The 19,910-nt window shown below is 44.4% G+C and overlaps 1 protein-coding gene and 1 long non-coding RNA gene across 7 annotated transcripts in view; one reads left to right on the top strand and one right to left on the bottom strand.

Annotated features, from left to right (window-relative positions):
• The window catches only part of LOC741476 (uncharacterized), a 66,295-nt gene that overhangs the window by 7,118 nt on the left and 39,267 nt on the right, over nucleotides 1–19,910 (top strand). For 4 of the 6 annotated variants that reach the window (XR_008538787.2, XR_001708689.4, XM_063792118.1 and 1 more), the window contains exon 3: nucleotides 3,115–3,214. Coding sequence is in view for 2 of the 6 variants with exons in the window: in XM_063792119.1 (XP_063648189.1) it covers nucleotides 3,165–3,214 (50 nt within the window). In the remaining 4 variants the exon portion in view is untranslated. Of the gene's footprint in view, nucleotides 1–3,114; nucleotides 3,215–10,504; nucleotides 12,021–19,910 lie in introns of those variants that run through there. The other 2 variants (XR_170923.6, XR_001708692.4) reach the window with 2 other exon arrangements.
• On the bottom strand, nucleotides 2,000–19,274 carry LOC129135386 (uncharacterized). The gene is made up of 4 exons (XR_008538788.2): nucleotides 13,417–19,274; nucleotides 10,296–10,369; nucleotides 9,074–9,212; nucleotides 2,000–3,513 (listed from the first exon to the last, which is right to left on the bottom strand). It is a non-coding gene; the product is annotated as an uncharacterized LOC129135386 (long non-coding RNA).

Here is a 19,910-nt window from a genome sequence, read left to right as displayed (position 1 = left end):
CCCCTTTATTGGCTAACCCACCTCTCTCTATCTTGCTTCTCCAATCCCTCACTGTGTTTCTGGGGATCATATCCCCAGTAAACATGTGCATCTAGATTCCTGTTTCAGGAATCGAAACTAAGACAGTGGCCCAGTTCCTGCCTCCTGAGAGTGCCTTGTATGTGGTGGGTTTTCAGCCCCGCCAGATTCCTGCTAAGCGTGGCAAGTATGCATTTCCATGTTGAGCATTGCCCCCTTTCAGCCATTGACCAGGAAGATTTTGGCTCTGGCAGAAATAATTATAGAGTTTTTCAGGTTGGAAGAATCTCATCTCCAGGAGGACCCCTGCAGTAGTCCAGCAAGGATAAGAAACAAAGAATGAAGATGGGTGCACGCTTGTGGTCTCAACTGGGGAGGCTGAGGTGGGAGGATCACTTGAGCCAGGGAGTTTGAGGCTGCAGCGAGCTAAGATGACACCACTGCTCTCCAGCTTGGGTGACAGAGACCCCATCTCAAATAAATAAGAAACAGTGAATGGAATTAAAACAGTGAACGTTCACTAAAAACAATGCCAAATTGAAGCAAGCTTGGAGTTTTCTTGTTGAGCACATGGGCTCCTGAGCAGGTGCAGCCTCAGCTACTCCTCATTACCTTTCACCGGGCAAGCCACGCCAATAAGATCTCACTTTCACAGGGCATGTCTGGATTGACTTACTGTCTAAATTTCTCTTAGTGCTGCAGCAGGAGAGGCCTCTGCAGCATAGGAAGGTAGCATCAGAACTCCCTGGGGTAGGATCAGGTTCCTGGATGCTGCATTCCTATCAGTTCTCCGGAGTTCCAGCAGACAGCAGATTTGACTTGCAACCAAGCAGACACATGAAAGTAAATGTGCACTCCTAACATTTTGTAACCTGCCTCCCACAAAACAGAAGGCAGTCTTCCCTTTGCCTTATTCCCAGCCTTGCTCTTGACATTTTTACAGCCGACTTTGCATTTCTGACACCTCCCACTTGAATTGGCTCCTGGTCTCTCCTGGCTTGAGAATCCTAGTCACGTGACCCATCCCAGTGCACACTCTCAGCTCTCTTTACGGCCAGGCCACACACCTCCTCGTCTTGACATTTAGGGCTTGTCATTTCTTTTCCTCTTCTGCTCCAATAAATCAGGACCAGTCAACATTCACTGCCCCCTGGGTGGTGTTTAGGGAAGCTGATACTGGGCTGAGGAGGCTTTTCTGTGTGCACTGGGGTTGAAAGCAAGCATTGCCTTTCTGCTTCCAATCTGTGGCTTTGCGACAGTGAGAATGAAACCCTGGGCAGGAGCCCAAGCTCCATGTCCAGGCGTCTTGTCTGACTTGTACAAAGCTGAGTGCTCAAACCAGACAAAGCAACAATGGCCTGCTCCTGGGTGCTGCCTTGTTTATGGCTCAGACCTGTGCCGCTGCTTTAGCTCATTCACCTCAGAAGGTCTGGTGTGGAATGGAATGATCAGCAGCCCGAGAACACAGAGGCTGTGCCAGTTCTGGCCCTCCCTGCCTCCCATACCACATCCTGGAACGTGGGTTTAATCCAGCCTAGAAGCAAAGGGGAAGCAAACCTCTTGAGGAGTGCCTAGTGGCGGGTGCTAAGCAATGCCCTTCAAGGGCATGAATGTATGGGAGGATAAAATCATCAGAAAGAGAGAAAGCAGAAAGCAAGGGAAGATAGGAAATGGGAGAGAGCAAAGTGAGAAAAGAGGAAAATGAATACACAAAGTGATCAGTAGGCAGAGGAGTAGCTGGCTGCCACTTACAACTCTTTGAGTGGCACTGATGCCATTTGTTATCCATCCCTGTTTCAAAGTGGGGTCAGGAGCTAGTGGATGCATGTGCTCTCTCCAAAGAAGACACACAGCTCAGATTTTCAAACCATGTTGCCCCCCATGGTTCCGTATATTAGAATTCAGCACAACTCTACTTGCTCAACTGTGAGAGGTCTTAACCAAACGGTTTGAAGCTGCTTTATAACAAATAAATAACCTGTGCAAATGTAAGATGATATATTTTTCCTCCTGTTCACCACAAGACTTGAATACACATTATCAGCACAATCCCCAAAGGTAATTTTAAGATGCAGGTTTAGAAGATTCTTTCAAGAGACCATGACAGGTAGGCTGAGCATAATGTCTGGCACATAGTAGGTGCTCAATAAATGTCTGAAATTGAGTTAGTGAATGATTGAATATGAGAGACAGATCAAGAAGAATATTTTAACAAGAAGATACTTCAGTATTTAACACTGATACTTTTCAGAACATCTGATTGTTTTTGTTCTGGGCCTCACGGATTTAAGGATGAGTGAAATTTCCAAGTGCACACTCACTGGCTGGCCTGTGGTCACACACACATGCACCAGGGTGCTAAGTGCAAGGAAGATTTGGACAATGCACAGTAATGGTGGAGGTTGAACCTGGCCAGGAGATTCTGGAGAGGTCTCTAGAAAAGCAGGTTCCAAAGCTGCTGAGGTCTCACCAAGCAGACCAGGCCCTGGAAGACAAACATAAAGATAGCAAAGGTATATGAAACAGCCTATTGTGTCAGAGAGGTGCAATAGTATGGCTGGGTCAAATTGGAGAAGAGAGTGTGTGTGTGTGTGTGTGTGTGTGTGTGTGTGCGCGTTGGAGGGTGGGGCAACCACTGGCCTTTTTGGTCACCATGGGTTTTTCAGCACCTTCTATGTGACCAAACACTGGCATTAGTAGGTTTCCCTTATTTAGCTCTTCTGGGGGAGCTGAAATCCCATGTATAAGCTATTGCCTTGTCATGGCGGAGGGTGTGAGTATACACATGTCTCCCTAAGGCCTCATGGTTTATGGTAGAGGACAATGATCTTTTATCTTCAAATCGCCTCATGGTGCTTATCTGGTTTCTAGTCTGTATTTCATTCTGCTGTGAACTACCTTGGGGAAAAACCTTCCTGCTTTTTGAGCACAGTGAGCACAAAACAGTTTTACAGAATGGATGGGTGCATGGGTGGACAACGGCCGGAAAAGATAGGTGGCTGTTCAGAAACCTACGAAAGCCCTTAAGCTCTGCTGTTCTCTCTTAAGGCAGCAAAATTCATTTTTTTATCATGAGTACTCTTTGTTTATTACTAGCATTGCAAGTTCTCCCCTGAGGCGCAGAGCCCAGAAGAAATCAGCGTGGAATGAAAAGAGTCAAGGATGGAGCCCCCACAGGACTTAGCAAGAATGCCAAGTAAGGGCTGTATAGGAGGGTGGCCAGCACAGGCCCTGAGGCCTGGGAGGAAGGGGAAGGGCTTGGAGGCTTTGCAGACCCTCAGACTCTTGGGCCTCGAGCAGTACCCGCAGACACAAGTCCTAGTGCTGGAATATTGTGCACACATCTGCTGCAGAATGCCTTGGGAGCCAAAGGATTTGATGAAGCTCAAATCAGAGTAGATAGAAGGCAATTATGTTTTTGCATCCTCAGCTCCTGCCACCCTGCAGCTCCCTGGGGATGCACTTGTGGCATTTGGGTGTTTTTCTCACAAAGGCCTGGAGAGAGAAAAACATCCAGTCACCATCTAATAAATTATCCATTATGTCACCGCTTCTGCTGGCCTCGTTCTGACACTTCTCCCCTTCTGATTGTAGACAATAATTACCCTCTAATTGCTAAGATAATCTGGCTTATGGAGCTACAGCAGCAATGAAAAGCTGTTGTTTGTTACGGCTCGTCCTGAATGTTGATTTAAGCTGAATTACACCTCAGTTCGATCTGAAGAGCAACCCCCAGTCAAATGAGGCAAGGTCTTTGGAGACCTGGAACTGGGTGCCACAGCATGTTTCTAGCTTCTCTCCTGGCCTAAGAGCTACACCTGACTTGAGAGAGGTTACTTATCAGCCCCTCCACAAACAGGGCCCTGCAGTGGGATGGATCCCTTTGTGTCTGAGGGCCACCCACCCGCAGTGGATAGAGAATGACTGCAGGAGGGCAGAGAGTGCACCCAGTGCCCCCCACCAACAAGTGGATTTCTCTGCAATTCAGATTGGCCTTTGACTCTGTGCCATTATGTCTTTCTTCAAAGCACATAACTGAATGGCAGAAAAATATCACAAATCATTAACATAATTAGTGTTTATTGGACACCCCATATTCACATTGCTTGGTGCTGGATGCGGTACAGCCTGAGAAGCTTATTTCCTGCAACATGAGCACAGAGTCTGTGTGGAAGGCACGGGGCATATATGGAAATCTGCGGCAGTAGTATTGGACACACTAACAAGCATCAATTTTCAGATGGGGTAAAATGGAGGAAGAGCTTGAGAGAATGCCTGAGTGTGAGCTGAATGGCAGGCTTGACAATATAGGTCACTTAGTTGATTACTTCATTTATCTACCTCTATTTATTGAGGACCTACTAAGTGAGAAGTATGGAACAAGGCACCAAGAATTTAAAAAATAACCATTGCCCAGAGATTTTGAAGAGCTCACATTCTGCTGAGAATTGAAGTGTGAATATACTATATAAATAATTGGAATACAATATCCATGGAGAGTAGGGAGTATTAGGAAAGCATCAAAGAAAGGCTGATTGATTCAGCCAGAGGAGATGGGAGCTAGCTTTGAACTGGGCCTGGAAGGGTTGGTGAACTTTTGAAAGGTTGGCTGAAGGCATTTTTGGCCTGGAAGCTGGAAGGGCATGGAGTAGTTAAAGTAATGTGAAATAGTTCTGTGTGACCAAAGAACATCCGGGGCAAGGCGTCGTGAGGGGATGCAGCTGGAGAGAGGCTGAGAATAGCTAGTTCTGAAAGCTTCTGAGTGTCCTGTGAAGGCTGTGGGCTTTACATAACCAGCTTTAGGTAGACAGAGGGCGTAGAGAGCCTCACTCTGGCCGGTGTGGAGGGGACTGGATGAAGGGAGGGAAGGACAGGGCCAGCAAGGCCTGCAGGAAAGTGGGCAACATTACTGGAGTTGCAGGAAAACCTTTCAGAGATGCATGGGAGATGGGGTTCATTCGGCTCTTGTGTTGCTTTTCTCTCTTCAGTGCCTTTGGGGTACCCCTACACACAGTTGTCTTACGATTCTCCTAATTTTCTTATTCTGGAAGACTTTCCATATATTTCTCTTGGGCTCCGAGTTCTATCCTCTATTTCTGTAATGTCAGGCTGTATGACCAGTTTTGTTTTTGGGTGGGTAAGAGAGACCAGGGTGCACACTCAAGTTAGTGGAAGTTTCCCACCACAGGCTGGACTCAACCTGAAGTCCCTTTTTATGGCTGAAACAACTCTTTTCAAGTTGCTAGATTCTCACCCGAAGTGGAAGTTATTTGCTTAAGGATCTGGACCCCTTTCTACATACTCCATCAGGGATGCTAATCATTTAGGGGTCAAAGGTCAGCTAGCCTATAAACACAAATTTATTGGACATCTGCTGTTTACACATCACACTGCTATTCCAGGTTGTGTTCCAGAAAGAGTCTAGACTCTGAGTCTCTGCGAAAGTCCTTTTAATCCCTTCCACTGCCAACAATGCTTGCTGCTGGCTTGGGACAGCCTGCCTACGTGCTGTTGCAAAATGAATCTCTCTTAAAACACTCACAAAGCCTGACACATGTCAGTCAGTTGGACTCCCAGCACCTGCCAATGGACACAGAAACAAGAGAAAGGCTGGTCTCTGGACTGTTTTCCAGATAATAAATCTAGCCATATGGAGGAAGCAGCCTCTCCTTTGGAGATGGTAAATCAATTTCCCTAAAAACAAACAAATCTGCATTTCTCTGAGCCTGTTTTTCCCATTTCCCAAAGTTAATATATTCTGAATAATAAAAAGGAAAATAATAGGTTGATGCAGCACCTTCTGTGTATGTGATTATCTGTAAAACATCATACTGGGTACTATAGGCTCATAAAAAAACCAAGGCTTGGCCTCTGACCTCATGGACCTTATATTCTACTTGGAGATGTACAGAGCTGGATTAATACATTTAGGGGCTCCAACCTGAAATGATTATAGTCCTTCTCACCCACATACAGATAATTTTTTTTAAAAAACCCAGAATTTATGAGTAAGCAAAATTTCTGCATGTTCTTACTGCAAAACTCTGGTTAAGCTAATTGAATTGAAGATGAGCTTTTCTCATGTTCTAGTACCCTTGTTTTGTTGGTGTTCTAAGCATGGGCTTCATCTGCCTACTAGTAACCCGGATGGGCCAAAACTATGCACATCGGAAGCTGTAAAACTGTATATACCAGACGATATTACAATAAGAAAAGTACATGGTGGGTCCCTGTGTCATTCAGGGTTCTCCAGAGAAACAGAACCAACAGGAGAGGGGTGTGTGTGTGTGTGTGTGTGTGTGTGTGTGTGTGTTGAGAAAGAGGGAGAGAGAGTTTTATTTCAACGAACTGACTTAAGTGATTGTGGGGGTGGCTTGAAAGTCTAAAATTTGTAGTGCAGGCTGGCAGGCTGGAAACTCAGGAAGAGGTGAAGGTACACTCCAGAGGCAGGATTTCTTCTTCCTCAGAGAAACCGCAGTTTTGTTCCTAAGGCTTTTCACTGATTGAATGAGGTCCACCCATACTAGTGACAATAATCTCCTTTACTTAAAGGCAAGTGATTGTAGATGTTAATCACATCTACAAAATATTGCCATAGCAACACCTAGATAAGTGTTTGATTGAGTAACTGGCTATAGCCTAGCCAAGTTGACACATAAAACAGACCATCACAGTCCCCAGTAAAGGTGTAGCCATGAGCACTGTGGATGGTCAGAGGTGGGAATCTGACGATGTGATAGCTGGAAGGGAATTTAGAGATCACCAAGTTTAATCTTCAAGCACAGGGAAGGTGCCTGCCGTGCTTGGTTTGTATGAAGTATTGAGAACAGGTTTTCCCAATCTAGTAGCATGTTTTATGTGAGGGATTCAAGTGGACTTTTACAGAGGCACGGGGTCTGGATTCTTTCTTGATTAAGCGTGGTGAATCAGAATGTACATAGCAGATGTCCAAATAATATTTTTTAATTAGATCACATTGGATCTAGGCCTGAGGCTTAGTCTTATCCTTTGAGGAAAGGATCCAAGACTATCATTTCACTGATATATCCCTAGGGCCTAGCCTAGTCTTGGTACGTAATAGGTGCTCAAAAGCATTGGTGAAATTCATGAGTAGAATGAATGCATGGAATTCAGGCCAGTTGGAGGTGCAATATCCTGCTTCTATCATGGGAATGTAGACACAGAAAGGAAATATTCTAAGCACGAATCTGAGTTTCATCTGTCGGATGGAAATGCTAGTATATTACCTTTCTAACAGGTGTATCCAAAGGAGTATCTGGGCAAATACATATATTTAGCACAGCACTAGGCATATAGTAGGTGCTCAATAATCGGTAGTGATTACTATGACAATATTTCTTTTTTTTAACTCGTTTTTTTCATTATACTTTAAGTTCTGGGGTACATGTGCAGAACGTGCAGTTTTGTTACGTAGGTATACATGTGTCATGATGGTTTGCTGCACCCATCAACCCATCACCTACATTAGGTATTTCTCCTAATGTTATTCCTCCCCTACCCTCCCACCCCACAATAGGCCCCATTGTGTAATGTTCCCCTCCCTATGTCCATGTGTTCTCATTGTTCAACTCCCACTTATGAGTGAGAACATGCAGTGTTTGGTTTTCTGTTCTTGTGATCGTTTGCTGAGAATGATGGTTTCCAGCTTCATCCGTGTCCCCACAAAGGACATGAACTCATCCTTTTTTATGGCTGCATAGTATTCCATGGTGTATATGTGCCACATTTTCTTTATCCAGTCTATTATTGATGGACATTTGGGTTGGTTCCAAGTCTTTGCTATTGTGAATAGTGCCGCAATAAATATACCTGTGCATGTGTCTTTATAGTAGAATGATTTATAATCCCTTGGGTATAAGCCCAGTAATGGGATTGCTGGGTCAAATGGTATTTCCAGTTCTAGATCCTTGAGGAATCGCCACACTGTCTTCCTCAATGGCTGAACTAATTTACACTCCCACCAACAGTGTAAAAGCGTTCCTATTTCTCCACATCCTCTCCAGCATCTGTTGTTTACTGACTTTTTGATGATCGCCATTCTACCTGGCGTGAGATGGCATCTTACTGTGGTTTTGATTTGCATTTCTTTAATGACCAGTGATCATGAGCATTTTTTCATATGTCTGTTGGCTGCATAAATATATTCTTTTGAGAAGTGACTATAACAATATTTCACACAATCCAACTCTGGTAGATGCTGGAGGTGCCATGCTCAGAGCACCTGTACCAGCCGTGCACCCATCCTCCAGCTCTGGGTACTGACTTTCAATAGCTCACAGCTGCCCACTTTTCCAGAGAATTGCTCTCTACTGAAATAAGAGCTGTGTTCACTAGGAGGTTATGGTTCCTGCCCCCAGGGATAGCCCACAGCCAATGACTAATCCACACAGAGAGACAAAGGGTTGGCCAGCTCCATAGCTCAAGGTGATCAGGCTGCAGCCAGTCGCCAGCTGAGCTCTCCTCTAGCTTTTCTCCCTGCCTATTATGCTCCTCTCACTCCTTTTCTCCTGAGAGCATGAGCTCAGTAAATCACTTGACCAAGAGTCTTCGTTTTATAATCTGCTTCTAGGGAACCTAACTTAAGACACTGTTACTTGGAGAGAGCCGCCAATTATTTGTCTGTGCAATAATGAGCCATTTTCTGGTTGTGATTCTGATATTCAGACCCCTGGGTGAGTCTCTGCCACAGAATGTTCCTAGCTAGAAGAAGAACATGGCCTTGCAACTGCAGCTGGCAGCTGGCACTTGGCTCATCCACAGCTGATCTCCTCAATCAGCAAGGCTGGTGTACTCATCTTCTTTGTGTTACATTTTGCCTAATTCTGCCTGGCCAAGTCAATTCAATCAGCCTAGCTTGTTCCGTAAACCAAATAATGATAAGTTCAACCACCAAGGTTTGAATTTCAGGGAAAACATTCACTCACTCACTCACTCATTCATTCATTCCTCCAACAGTTATGGAGTGTTGTCCACAGAGCCAGATACCGGGGATGTGGCTACTAACATAGATAAGACATGCCCTCTGGGAACTCACAGTCTGGAGGGAGAAATGGACAAAGAAATAGGCAACTGCAAAGGCGTTTGTGATCCATTCTATAATATGATGCTATGAGAACACAGAGGAGATGAGCCAGGATGGAGGTCAAAATGGCTTGTTCTTCATTGTGGTTGACCTAAACAGAAATAAACAGAATAGATATCCCCTAGCACACTGCAAACCAAAGTGGTTACTTCAGAGAAGAAGGTGTCACATGTACAAAGATGTGTAGTTTTAAGCACAAAGAATGGTTGCCTAGTGATGGACAGAATAAAGAGATATAAATGCAAAAGGACTCTGCCTTCTGTGTTATTACTGCTGTAGCTTTTCTCCCACTCAAACACTCACTTCCTGGGACTCAAAGAAAGTGCAGCTGAATTAGATGGCTTTTAGCTGGGGACTGGCTAGATCAGTGGAAGTCACAACCAAGTTCTCCCACTGCCTTTCTATCCAACAGCACTGTGGATCACCCGCAGACAAGGTGAGGATGCAGTGGTCTCACTGCACGGCTGCCTTATTGTTGCTTATTCCTCCTGTGCCGTTCATCAATCTACTCTGGCAAGACATGCAGAGGTTATAGCCTAATTATGAGGTTAGGAATGTTAATTGTTCTATGTTGATATTAGTGTAGCTGGTGCTAATGGGAAAATAATTACTACTCTGTGCCTTTATGGCCATTTTCATTGCCCTCTTGTGGTTTTGCAGTTATTTGGCTATAGATGGTAATGACTTAATATGTGGCTGCTATTATTGCTGTGACTATACAATTGGGAGAGTCAGAAAAGAGGAGGTGTTTGGGAGAAGTTGGAGCCTTTTAAATACTTTTACTCTTCTTAAGTTGTTTTTTTTTCTTTGCAAGGGGTTTTCTTGGGCAGTAAGAATGTAAAATTCTAAAAATTCCAGTGTTTCGGTGTTTCAAGGACCCCAAGATCTTATTCATAAGTCAGCTGTTGGTGATTATGTGTTGGGCTCTGAAAGATAAGGAGTGCTCCTGGTCTCTCTGAATGCCACCTCCCACCCATTTTCCTGAGCTGTAGGCCCAGAGGTCAATCTAGATCTCTCCATGTCACTTATTCTACAGTGCCCCACCTCCAGTCACTCTCGAAGCACATCGATTGTATCCTGAGCATCTCTCTTCTGTTGCCTCCTCTCTGGTCCTGATCACGGCTCTGCTCATTTATCTTTTCCTTGGACCACTGATTGGCAACCACCAACTTACCGGTCTCTGCGCCTCTATTTTCAGACTCCATTTTTCGGTTCCTTATTTAAAATCCTCCAATGGCTCTTCATTGACTGCAAAATAAAATACAAACTCCTTTTCAAGACACTTCAAGAGCTAACCCTTGTCCACCTTCTTAACTTCTTCTTCCACATTTCCTTCTCGTTTCCAATAGCCCCACGTAGCACTCATTATTTGTTCTTCTTCAGGTACATCGTGCTGTCTCCTCCCGCCTCCATGCTGGTGCATATGCCGCCCTTCCTCCCTGGAATGCCCTCGTCTTCCAGAGGCTGCTTCATCTGAGAGCCTTCTCTGATTCATCCAGGCAAATTAACAGATAATAACTGTTTTAGCTACTAAATATTAAACTCTCTCAAGGCAGGGTCTATATTTGTCTTATTTACCACTGTGGTCACAAGCCTGTTATATCATCTGGCCTATGGAGAGTACACACTAAATACTCAAAATAAGGAACTGAAAAAGTCTCTATTATGGTTTGGATATGGTTTATTTGTTCCCACCAAACACATGTTGAAATTGGATCCCCAGTGTGGTGGTGTTGGGAGGTGGGGCCTAATGGGAGGTGTTTGGGTCATGGGGGCAGATCCCTCGTGAATGGCTTGTCATGGGTCTCACCAAGTGACTGAGTTCCTGCTCTGGGGAGGCTAGACTAGTTCTTGTGAGAATGGATTAGTTTCCACAAGAGTGGGTTGGTATAAAACCAGGAGCCCCTTAGGTTTTGCCTCTCTTCACAAATGTTCGCTTCCCCTGTGACCTTCTCTGCCATGTTTTTTAACCCAGCACGTGGTTCTCACCAGATGCTGAGCAGATGTTGGCACCATCCTTCTCATACTTCCCAGACTGCACAGCTGTGAGCTAAATAAACCTCTTTTCTTTATAAATTACCTAGGCTTAGGTATTCTATTATAGCAACATTGAACAGACTTAGAAAAGTCCTCAAGGCAACACATACTTTTGACATCTACTTAGACACACAGATTAAAAGGTTACATAACCACATCTCTTTCTAGAGATAGGTTGCAAATGAATGTTTTCATCCATAACATTTCAAGTAATACATTGAAACCTCATCAATTCAGACTAATGGGAGCAGGAAAGAAAAAGTTTCTTTTAAATTTGTGGTATATTTCAATTTCAGGCTTTTTTCCCCAGGCCAGTTTATTTTGATATCTACCAAGCACCTACCATGTGCTAGGTATGGTCCTGGACACAACACTGGCTATACGAATGTAAATACGACATGGTTCCTGACTTGGAGACGCCTAAAGCCCTTTGATAAATGCCTTTCTGTAGACTTAATATACCTATATTCACTCTAAATATAACTTGTTTCTTTAAATCATATGGTTATCTCTGCCTGGTTTTGTCTGGAACTTTCCTTCCTGCCTTTCCTATTTGGTTAATTATTACTTGTCTTTCCCACATCAAAACCTTCTCTGGCTAAGACCACACCTCTCCTTCTCTTCCTCCTTTCCTTCCCCAGAATCATTCTCTCTGTTCCTCTTCTGTTTCCCCAGGGCCCTCCCTATAGCCTTGTCCACTGCACCATCCTCACTCCTTTCCCACTATTCTGTGTGTTCCTTCAGGGCAGTGACCATCATTTTATTCTGTCTTTCTAGCACAGTGACTGACACATGGGAGATGCTCAATGATTTCTGATATTGTTACAATGAATGAATAAATAAATGAAACTAGAATTTTTAACTGGAGATCCTGCAAGCCTCTTTTTAATGAATTGTTTATAATTGGGAACACTCACTCCTAGAGACGTAGGCCCCCAAAGTTCCTCATTCTCCCCCAGTCAACTAAGTTAACATCTCTTAGAATTCTATCTTATTACCTCAGGATTTTATTAGATTCAGCCATAGGAAATTGCTATGTTTTGTGCATCAAAAACAGCTGAATATCAGCACATCATACAGTTCAAACTAATACTTAACAAATCTGCTCAATACTAATGGTGCCAAGGTGAACATCAAAGTGTCCATATTCAAATGTTCTAGGTTCCAAATGAGAAGACTGGTTTCCTTATCTCATTCTGGGTCTCCCTGGCTTATGTCTCCAAAGCTATTCAGAATGGTCTGCTAAGCCTGCTGCTTCTTTCAGCTTTCCTGACTGGGTCCACAAATGCTTAGAGAGCTGTGCAGAAATCATCCTTTTTAGAGTCACTTATGAAAGGTTAGCACTTATAGCCAATTAGCAAAAGCCCAGTACAAAGCAAATCTATAATAATTGTCTTTGCATACCATGTGGTGCAATAGCTATTATTCATGCCATAGAGAGAATATCCAGTTGTTGGATGGAGGGGCTTGGGAGATGGTAGTTTGGTGAGGTCCCAATCTTGCTGGAAAAGGAGTCACATTGCTTGTCCTTGGGCCTTTAAGTCTGCAGCCCTGCTCTTGTCCTATATGGCCAACCCTCCCCACACCTCACCCCAGGACCAAGCTTTTGTGAGCTTCACAGCCTTTGCTGGAGACTTTGCTCCATTTCCAAAGCAAGTGGTGCCACTGACTCTCAGCCTCTTGCCTCATTTCCTGTCTATCTCACGTTCACCCCTTAAATCTCACAACCAATATTTCTCTACAGGAATCACCCTAGACTTCCCTCCTTCATGGAGACTGCATTTTCTCTGATCACTCAAAATATCATTTCAGGATGTTGACAGATCACTTGGGACCCAACCCCCGCACTACTTTTACTTGGCTGATGTTGTCCAGTGCCCCTCTCTGTTCTTTACCAGTCCCAGAGAAAATGATTGAGAGCTAATTGATCCAAAGGGGCAGAAAAAGGGATGAGAACATAGGCCTGCCTCCCAAAGGATCTTCCTTTTGCCATAGGTCAGGTTCAAATGTCATATAACATTGGTCAAAACTCAGCCTCCACTCACCCCTCTCCTCACATCTCATATTCCCCAGGCTGACCTGGAAAGGTGGAGGAAAAGAAGGCAGAAGGGAGAGATGAAGCCCAAGAACCTGAGTATTTTTCTCAGGCAAGACTCAGGACTGCTCTGGACATTCAGAAGCTGAGTGTGCAAGTGTGCTGTGTAGTTCAAGGCCACCACCACTGAAGAGGCCAAGGACACCTTAGTAGGAATTCTAACCTGGCTTCCGGGGAGAGGTGCTTCCAAATTGGCCCTGTAGGCAAATTCACTTTTTTCACCCTCTAAGCGAGTAAGTGCTTGTTCCCAATTTCCATGGTTTAGTCTTCAGTTTCAGTCTTTGGTCTCCTCTGGTCTATCAGCTCCCATCTCTCTCCCAGTCTTTTTCTTTATTCTGTGACACCTGTTGAATGAGGCACATAGGGTTTGTAGTCACTGTAGTGTTCCTTGTGGTTGTGAGGTAATAGGCTAATATTATCACTTTCTCAGAAAGTCTTCAAAATTATCATGAGGAGGTGATGCATTCATCTGCTGGGAGGTGTCTGTGTGGTCAGATAAGATGATGGCTACATTCCATTCCAATCCTGTCATTCAATCATTCTTCCTCCAGGGAGCCACTGAGGGACGTGATAGTCCAAAGCACTCAGCTAAAACGGAATTGCAAACATGGTACCCACAACTTTGGTTTCTAATCATCCATTTGTATATCTGCATGTAGTCTGTCTCTGATTTAGGGTTTAGGTTCCTCTGTATTTTTTTTTCTTTTCCTGCCCTTTGAGAGTTTAATAAAAGTCAGAGGCATCTTGTAAATGGTGACACAAGAATCATTATCAAATACACCTCTTGCACAATAATATATAGTACAAACATTAAGGTGTGTGGCTTTATCAGCTAGATTGCGTGAATGTAAAACAGCTCCCACACTTTTTAGCTAGATAGGTATTTAACGTCTCTGTAAAATGGGAATTATAATAGGATGTACCTTAGTGTTCACTGTAAAGATTAAGTGACTTAATGTATATAAGCACTTACAACAGTCTCTGGCAAATAGATGACAAAATATATATTATCCATAACAGATGTGGTGGAAATATTTATTATCTCTCTTAAGAGTGTTCCTCTGCAGTTTAGAACTCAGGGACCCCTTTGAAGATGCCCCTGGATCTCCCGAAGTCTCTGGACCTCTAAGAATCCCTAGTTTAGCAGAAAGAGTCCCAGACTAGAGGTCAGAAGACCTGGGAATGTTCATAGCCCCACACACACCATTAAGAGCCGACCACGGGCCAGTCCTCTTACTAGATTCTTCTGTCAGTTTACGAATTCTTCACCAGTTATGCAAGGTGGCTATCTTTTCCCCATTTCACAGACGAAATAAATTCAGAAGGGTTTAACGACGTAGTTAATGCTAGGAGCAGAAAACACGGGTCTGTCCGGAGCCACTGTTAAGATCCTCCTTTAAAATCCCGCCACATGGTTCTGAGAGTCAATCTCTCTTACTTCTGTCGGCGTCAAACAGGAATATCACTACCTTGCCCACCTCACAGGGTGAGATTCCAACTAGAAAGTGTTTATGCAAGTCCGCCGTGGGTCGCGAAACGGCGGCTGGCGTCGGAACTGCGATGCCAAACACAGTAAACCTCAAGGACAAGCGAGGCGAGGCGAGACGAGCCGAGCCGAGGAGGCTTGGGATCCCGCCTCCAGGCCCGAAGCCGGGGTCCGGCGCGCGGCTGAGTGGCAGGCGCACTAGCCAATAGAGCTGGGGGAGGCGGAGCGGGCGGGGCTGCCCTTTGGCCGCGCTCGGCCTTGTGGGAGAGCTAGCGGCTGCTGGCTTGTCCGCGCCGGTCTTATCGCTGCTGAGGGTCAGCAGAGAGCCGCGGCCTGTGGTGCGTTGTCTAATCCCAGAGCGCTGACTGCGGGCACCGAGAATCCTGGCGTTAGTCCAAGGGGCCTGGCGAAATCTCGTTAACGAGTACTGCAGGCTGTTGGTGAAGTCACTACGTAGTGCCAGTGGCCTCGTCCCGCTCTGCGCAAGGGACCCTCACAGGCTGTGGAATCCGGGCGTCGGGACCTCCGGGGACCTGGGCCTTCTGCTTCCACTCTCATTCCTGAATGTTAAAGGGGCAGGGCCGAACCGGTAACAAGGGAAGGCTGGAGAAATAGCAGGGACGGATTTTCCTCCCGGAAACACATTTGCAGGCCTCCTAGAAGGAAAAATCTAGAAACAGTGGGATTGGGGAAAGAACGACGTGGCGGTTCTCATGTCTTGATGGGATCCCCCTTTGCCCTTGGGACACCAACATCTCTCACCTGCTTTATGGTCATAATCTTCTGACTGGATTTCCTGCCCCAAGATTTGCCCATTCCTGTCAGGCCCACTCCAGCCCAGGGTGATTGCTGCCAAATGCTGCTGATCACTACATTCCCCAACTTAAATACCTTTACAGAGTTCCCCGTTGCCCTCGAGACAAAGGCCTGACATTGAACTTAGCTCTTGAGGCAATGGAGGTTCCGGCTTCCTGATTACTGTTCCAGCCCCATTTCTGACCACTTTCCACTCCCTTTCCCCCAGTCAGGGGTTTATGAGATTAATAAATGGATGAACAAGCTATTTCTAGAAATATCAGCAATATTATCAGAGTAAAAGGAACCATTATAATCTGAATGACGATGAAAACCTATTGTGCTCATGTATCACTTCAGATGGGGAAGTCAACTCTGTCCTGGAATCCAGGGAACCTGAATTCTTACGTTTGCTCAGCTACTAGATTTTTCGCATAATCTGCCACATGTTGCATCCAGTCTTTGTTCCTTAATTTATGAAATAGGGCCAGTGAAGGAATGTTTTCTATACTGATAACTTTACCTTTATGAGCTACTTCAAAGATAAATCCAACAGAACAGGGAGAAGCACTTTACACATTCAAAGTATTACTAATGTGTAACAAGATAGACGCCATGATACACACCATGAATTACCTTTAAAATCCTTTTCTGGGACACATAGAACTTGCACTTTATATATCATATAAGACAGTGGTCTCCAACCTTTTTGGCACCAGGGACTGGTTTTATGGAAGACAGTTTTTCCACAGACCAGGGTGGAGGTGGGGAGAACGCTTTTGGGATGATTCAAGCACATTAGATTTATTGTGCCTTATTATTATTACATTGCAATATATAGTGAAATATACAGCGCACCATAATGAAGAATCAGTGGGAGCCCTGAGCTTGTTTTCCTGCAGCTACACGGTCCCAACTGGGGGTGATGGGAAGCAGTGAGAGATCATCAGGCATTATATTCTCCTAAGGAGCATCCAACCTAGATCCCTGGCAGGTGCAGTTCACAATAGGGTTTGCACTCCTATGAGCATCTAACGCTGCTGCTGATCTGATGGGAGGCAGAGCTCAGGCGGCAATGCAAACAATGGGGAGTGGCTGTAAATACAGATGAAGCTTCGCTTGTTTGCCTGCTGCTCACCTGCTGTGCGGCTCAGTTCCTAATAGGCCATGGACTGGTACCAGTGGGTGGCCTGAGGGTTGGGATCCCCTGATATATGATACCCGAGGTTTATCTTTATATCAGGCATGCATTTAAAACACCCCACCGATTTCTTTTCTTATGGCTGCATTTGAGGAGCAGCCTGGCTTATAAGCCTTGACTACTTCTGCTCACCACCTGTACTTTAGATAGAGGGAGCCATGGGGGCCTGGAGAGAAGATGTAGAAGAAGGTATTAGCTAAGGAACCCAGCTTGGATGAGGTTAAGATGGTTTTGACTCGAAACTTTAAGAATTAATGGCCACAGAGGAATTGGAATACCATGAAAAATATTAGAATGTGGAGTCATGGGCTGCTGTAGGTCCTTGCTCACACCACTGTCTTAAACACCTCATTTTCTCTACCTTCAGTGCCCTTTCCCAATCTGGGGTGCTTCTCTCCCTTTCTTCCCCCAACCTCCCAACATGCATACATTTTTCACTTAGCTAACCCTTGGGAGATATAATACATGTTGCATGAATGAATAAAGAAATGAAAAACTGATAGATGGATGAAATGGACACCATGGGCATGAAACCAGAAGATCTGAGTTCTTTCTTGGATCAGCACAACAACCTTGTGAAATAAGTGGGGCAAAAATTTATGGTGCCATTTTACAGGTGAGGAGACTGAGGTTCAGAAAGTTAAGTGACTTAGTTGAAGACACTTAACAAAGTGGCAGAACTGGCCCTTAACCCTTAGGATTTTTTTTTCCTCCCACAACATCATAATTCTTGAAGGCAAGAAAGTCTTAATTTCCACATTTTCAACTGAAAACAAGCCTTCTTTAAAGAAAAGAATGTATACACACCTGTCTCCTTCACCACCTCCCCACCTAGGCATGTGATTGCAGAGGCAAGCCAGTATTCATAGGCTAATTTTACAGACAAGTCTAAATGGAAAGTGGCACCTGTTAGGAACATACTCAAGAAGAACTGGACCTCATGAAATTTCAGCCCACTTTTGCGCACTCTTCTAGTGGAAGACTTCTGCACAGTTCTCTGTGTATCAACAGAATCTGGTTTCATGGCAGGGGAGGAACTGAAGGAGGAAAGAAAGAAATAATAGAGCATATTTTTTCAGAACTATTTCTCCAGAAACACTGAATAATTCAAAGGGCAAGGGCAATTCAGTGATCAGAAGTGCAGCAGTGAATGAGCTCTAAAAAATAGAACCACACTTTAGGTCTCCAAGGGACAAGATAAATGAGAAACTTTGGGCATGAAAATGTTGATGTGAGCTCATACGCCTCACCTTTTTTGCTTGCTGTGATTCACATCTGTTCCTATAGACTGAAGCTACACTTCCTAGGTTTTGAACCCTGGCTCTACCACAAGCTAGCTTTGTAATGATTCTTAACCTTAACTTTGCCTATTCCCATCTCATAAAATGGGGATAATAATAATTAATACCTCCCTTGTTGGATGTTGTGAGAATTAAATGAATTCATTGATATGAATTCCCTTAGATCAGTGTCTAGCACATTGTTAATGGTATTGTCACTATCTTCATTACAGCTGCCTCTTGGTAATTGAAACAGAGCATATACTTTTAAGATAGTTATTTTCAACGGGGTTTTTAAAAAGAGGGAAAGATTGGCCAGATCATCTGAGGTGCTTTTACACATTCTGGCTTTCCTCCCCCATTTTCCATTTCTACCCTCCTGGAAATTAAGATTATTTAGGTCTGTGAGCTGGGTCTGGTGGCTCACATGTGTAATTCCAGCGACTTGGGAGGCTGAGGCTCTGAGAGGATCACTTGAAGACAGGAGTTTGAGACCAGCCTAGGCAACATAAAGAGACACCCATCTCTAAAAAAAAATTTTTTTTTTAAGTTAGCCAAGAGTAGTGACACATGCCTGCAATCCCACAATCCCAGCTATTCAGGAGGCAGAGGTAGAGGATTGCTTGAACCCAGGAGTTAAAGATTGCAGTGAGCCGTGAGCATGCCTCTGCACTCCAGCCTGGGCAACGGAATCAGACCCCAACTCTAAAAAAAAAAAAAGATGATAGGTCTGTGATGGGGCATGGGCATGTGTATTTAGAAAAGGCGAATATGGGCCGGGTGTGGTGGCTCACGCCTGTAATCCTAGCACTTTGGAAGGCATGGGTGGGCGGATCACAAGGTCAGGAGATCGAGACCATCCTGGCCATCATGGTGAAACTCCGTCTCTACTAGTAATACAAAAATTAGCTGGGCGTGGTGGCATGTGCCTGTAATCCCAGCTACTCGGGAGGCTGAGACAGGAGAATCGCTTGAACCTGGGAGTTGGAGGTTGCAGTGAGCCAAGATCGCAATATTGCACTCCAGTCTGGTGACAAAGCAAGACTCTGTCTCAAAAAAAAAAAAAAAGAAAAAAGAAAAGGCAAATCTGAAATGCTTTCTTTCATCTTACCCCTAGACCTAATATCCCACCAGAATCCCAACTTGAAGAGATTTCTCTGGAGACTAAGAGGTATTTTTACTTTATGAGGATTACCAGTGTAGTATAAGCTTGGGCAGGACACGCATATGTTGTGAAGTCCATCTGCCTGTCTAAGAAGAGCTGTATTGAAACCACCTCAACTTGTGATTCCAGTTTCCTTTTGCATTATGGATATGCTGATGAGATAATATCATCTCGAGCTTAGAGATGATATTATCATGATGGCACTCTCTGGGGAAAGCCCTAGTAATTTAAAGTTTGATAATATGCTATTGTGTGTGTTACTCTGTAACTGACTTTTTTTCCCACTTAATAATCTATATGGATATCTTTCTAGGTTCATGCATATAGATCTAACTCATTCTTTTTTATAGCTGCATGATATTCCATAGTAGATATTTCCCATGCTTTCTTCAAACACTTCTTATTGCTAGAAATGCAGATTGTTTCCTACCAGATTTTTTTAACCATGGGGTATCATGATGTAATAAACATGCTTGAACATATTTTCCTGTGTACTAGGTCATGCTTTTCTTTTCCCTTAGGATGGAATCACCAAAAAGTATAATCATTAGGTCACTAGATGTGCACGTTGGTAATTTTCAAAAATATTGCCAGAGAGATTGAAACAATTCACCACTGCCCCTCCTCCAGCTTCTCCTGGGCATGCCACATACACTGTGGGAAGGGGGAAGGCTGACCTAGAACACCTTCAAGTGGATGCTACAGTGAGTATGACAAGACTATGATTCAT

This window comes from Pan troglodytes, chromosome 14 (genome assembly GCF_028858775.2).
Source record: "Pan troglodytes isolate AG18354 chromosome 14, NHGRI_mPanTro3-v2.0_pri, whole genome shotgun sequence".
NCBI classification, from domain to species: Eukaryota; Metazoa; Chordata; class Mammalia; order Primates; family Hominidae; genus Pan; species Pan troglodytes.
The sequence above is the reverse complement of the archived record's forward strand: the minus strand, read 5'-3'. Positions and strand labels throughout refer to the sequence as shown.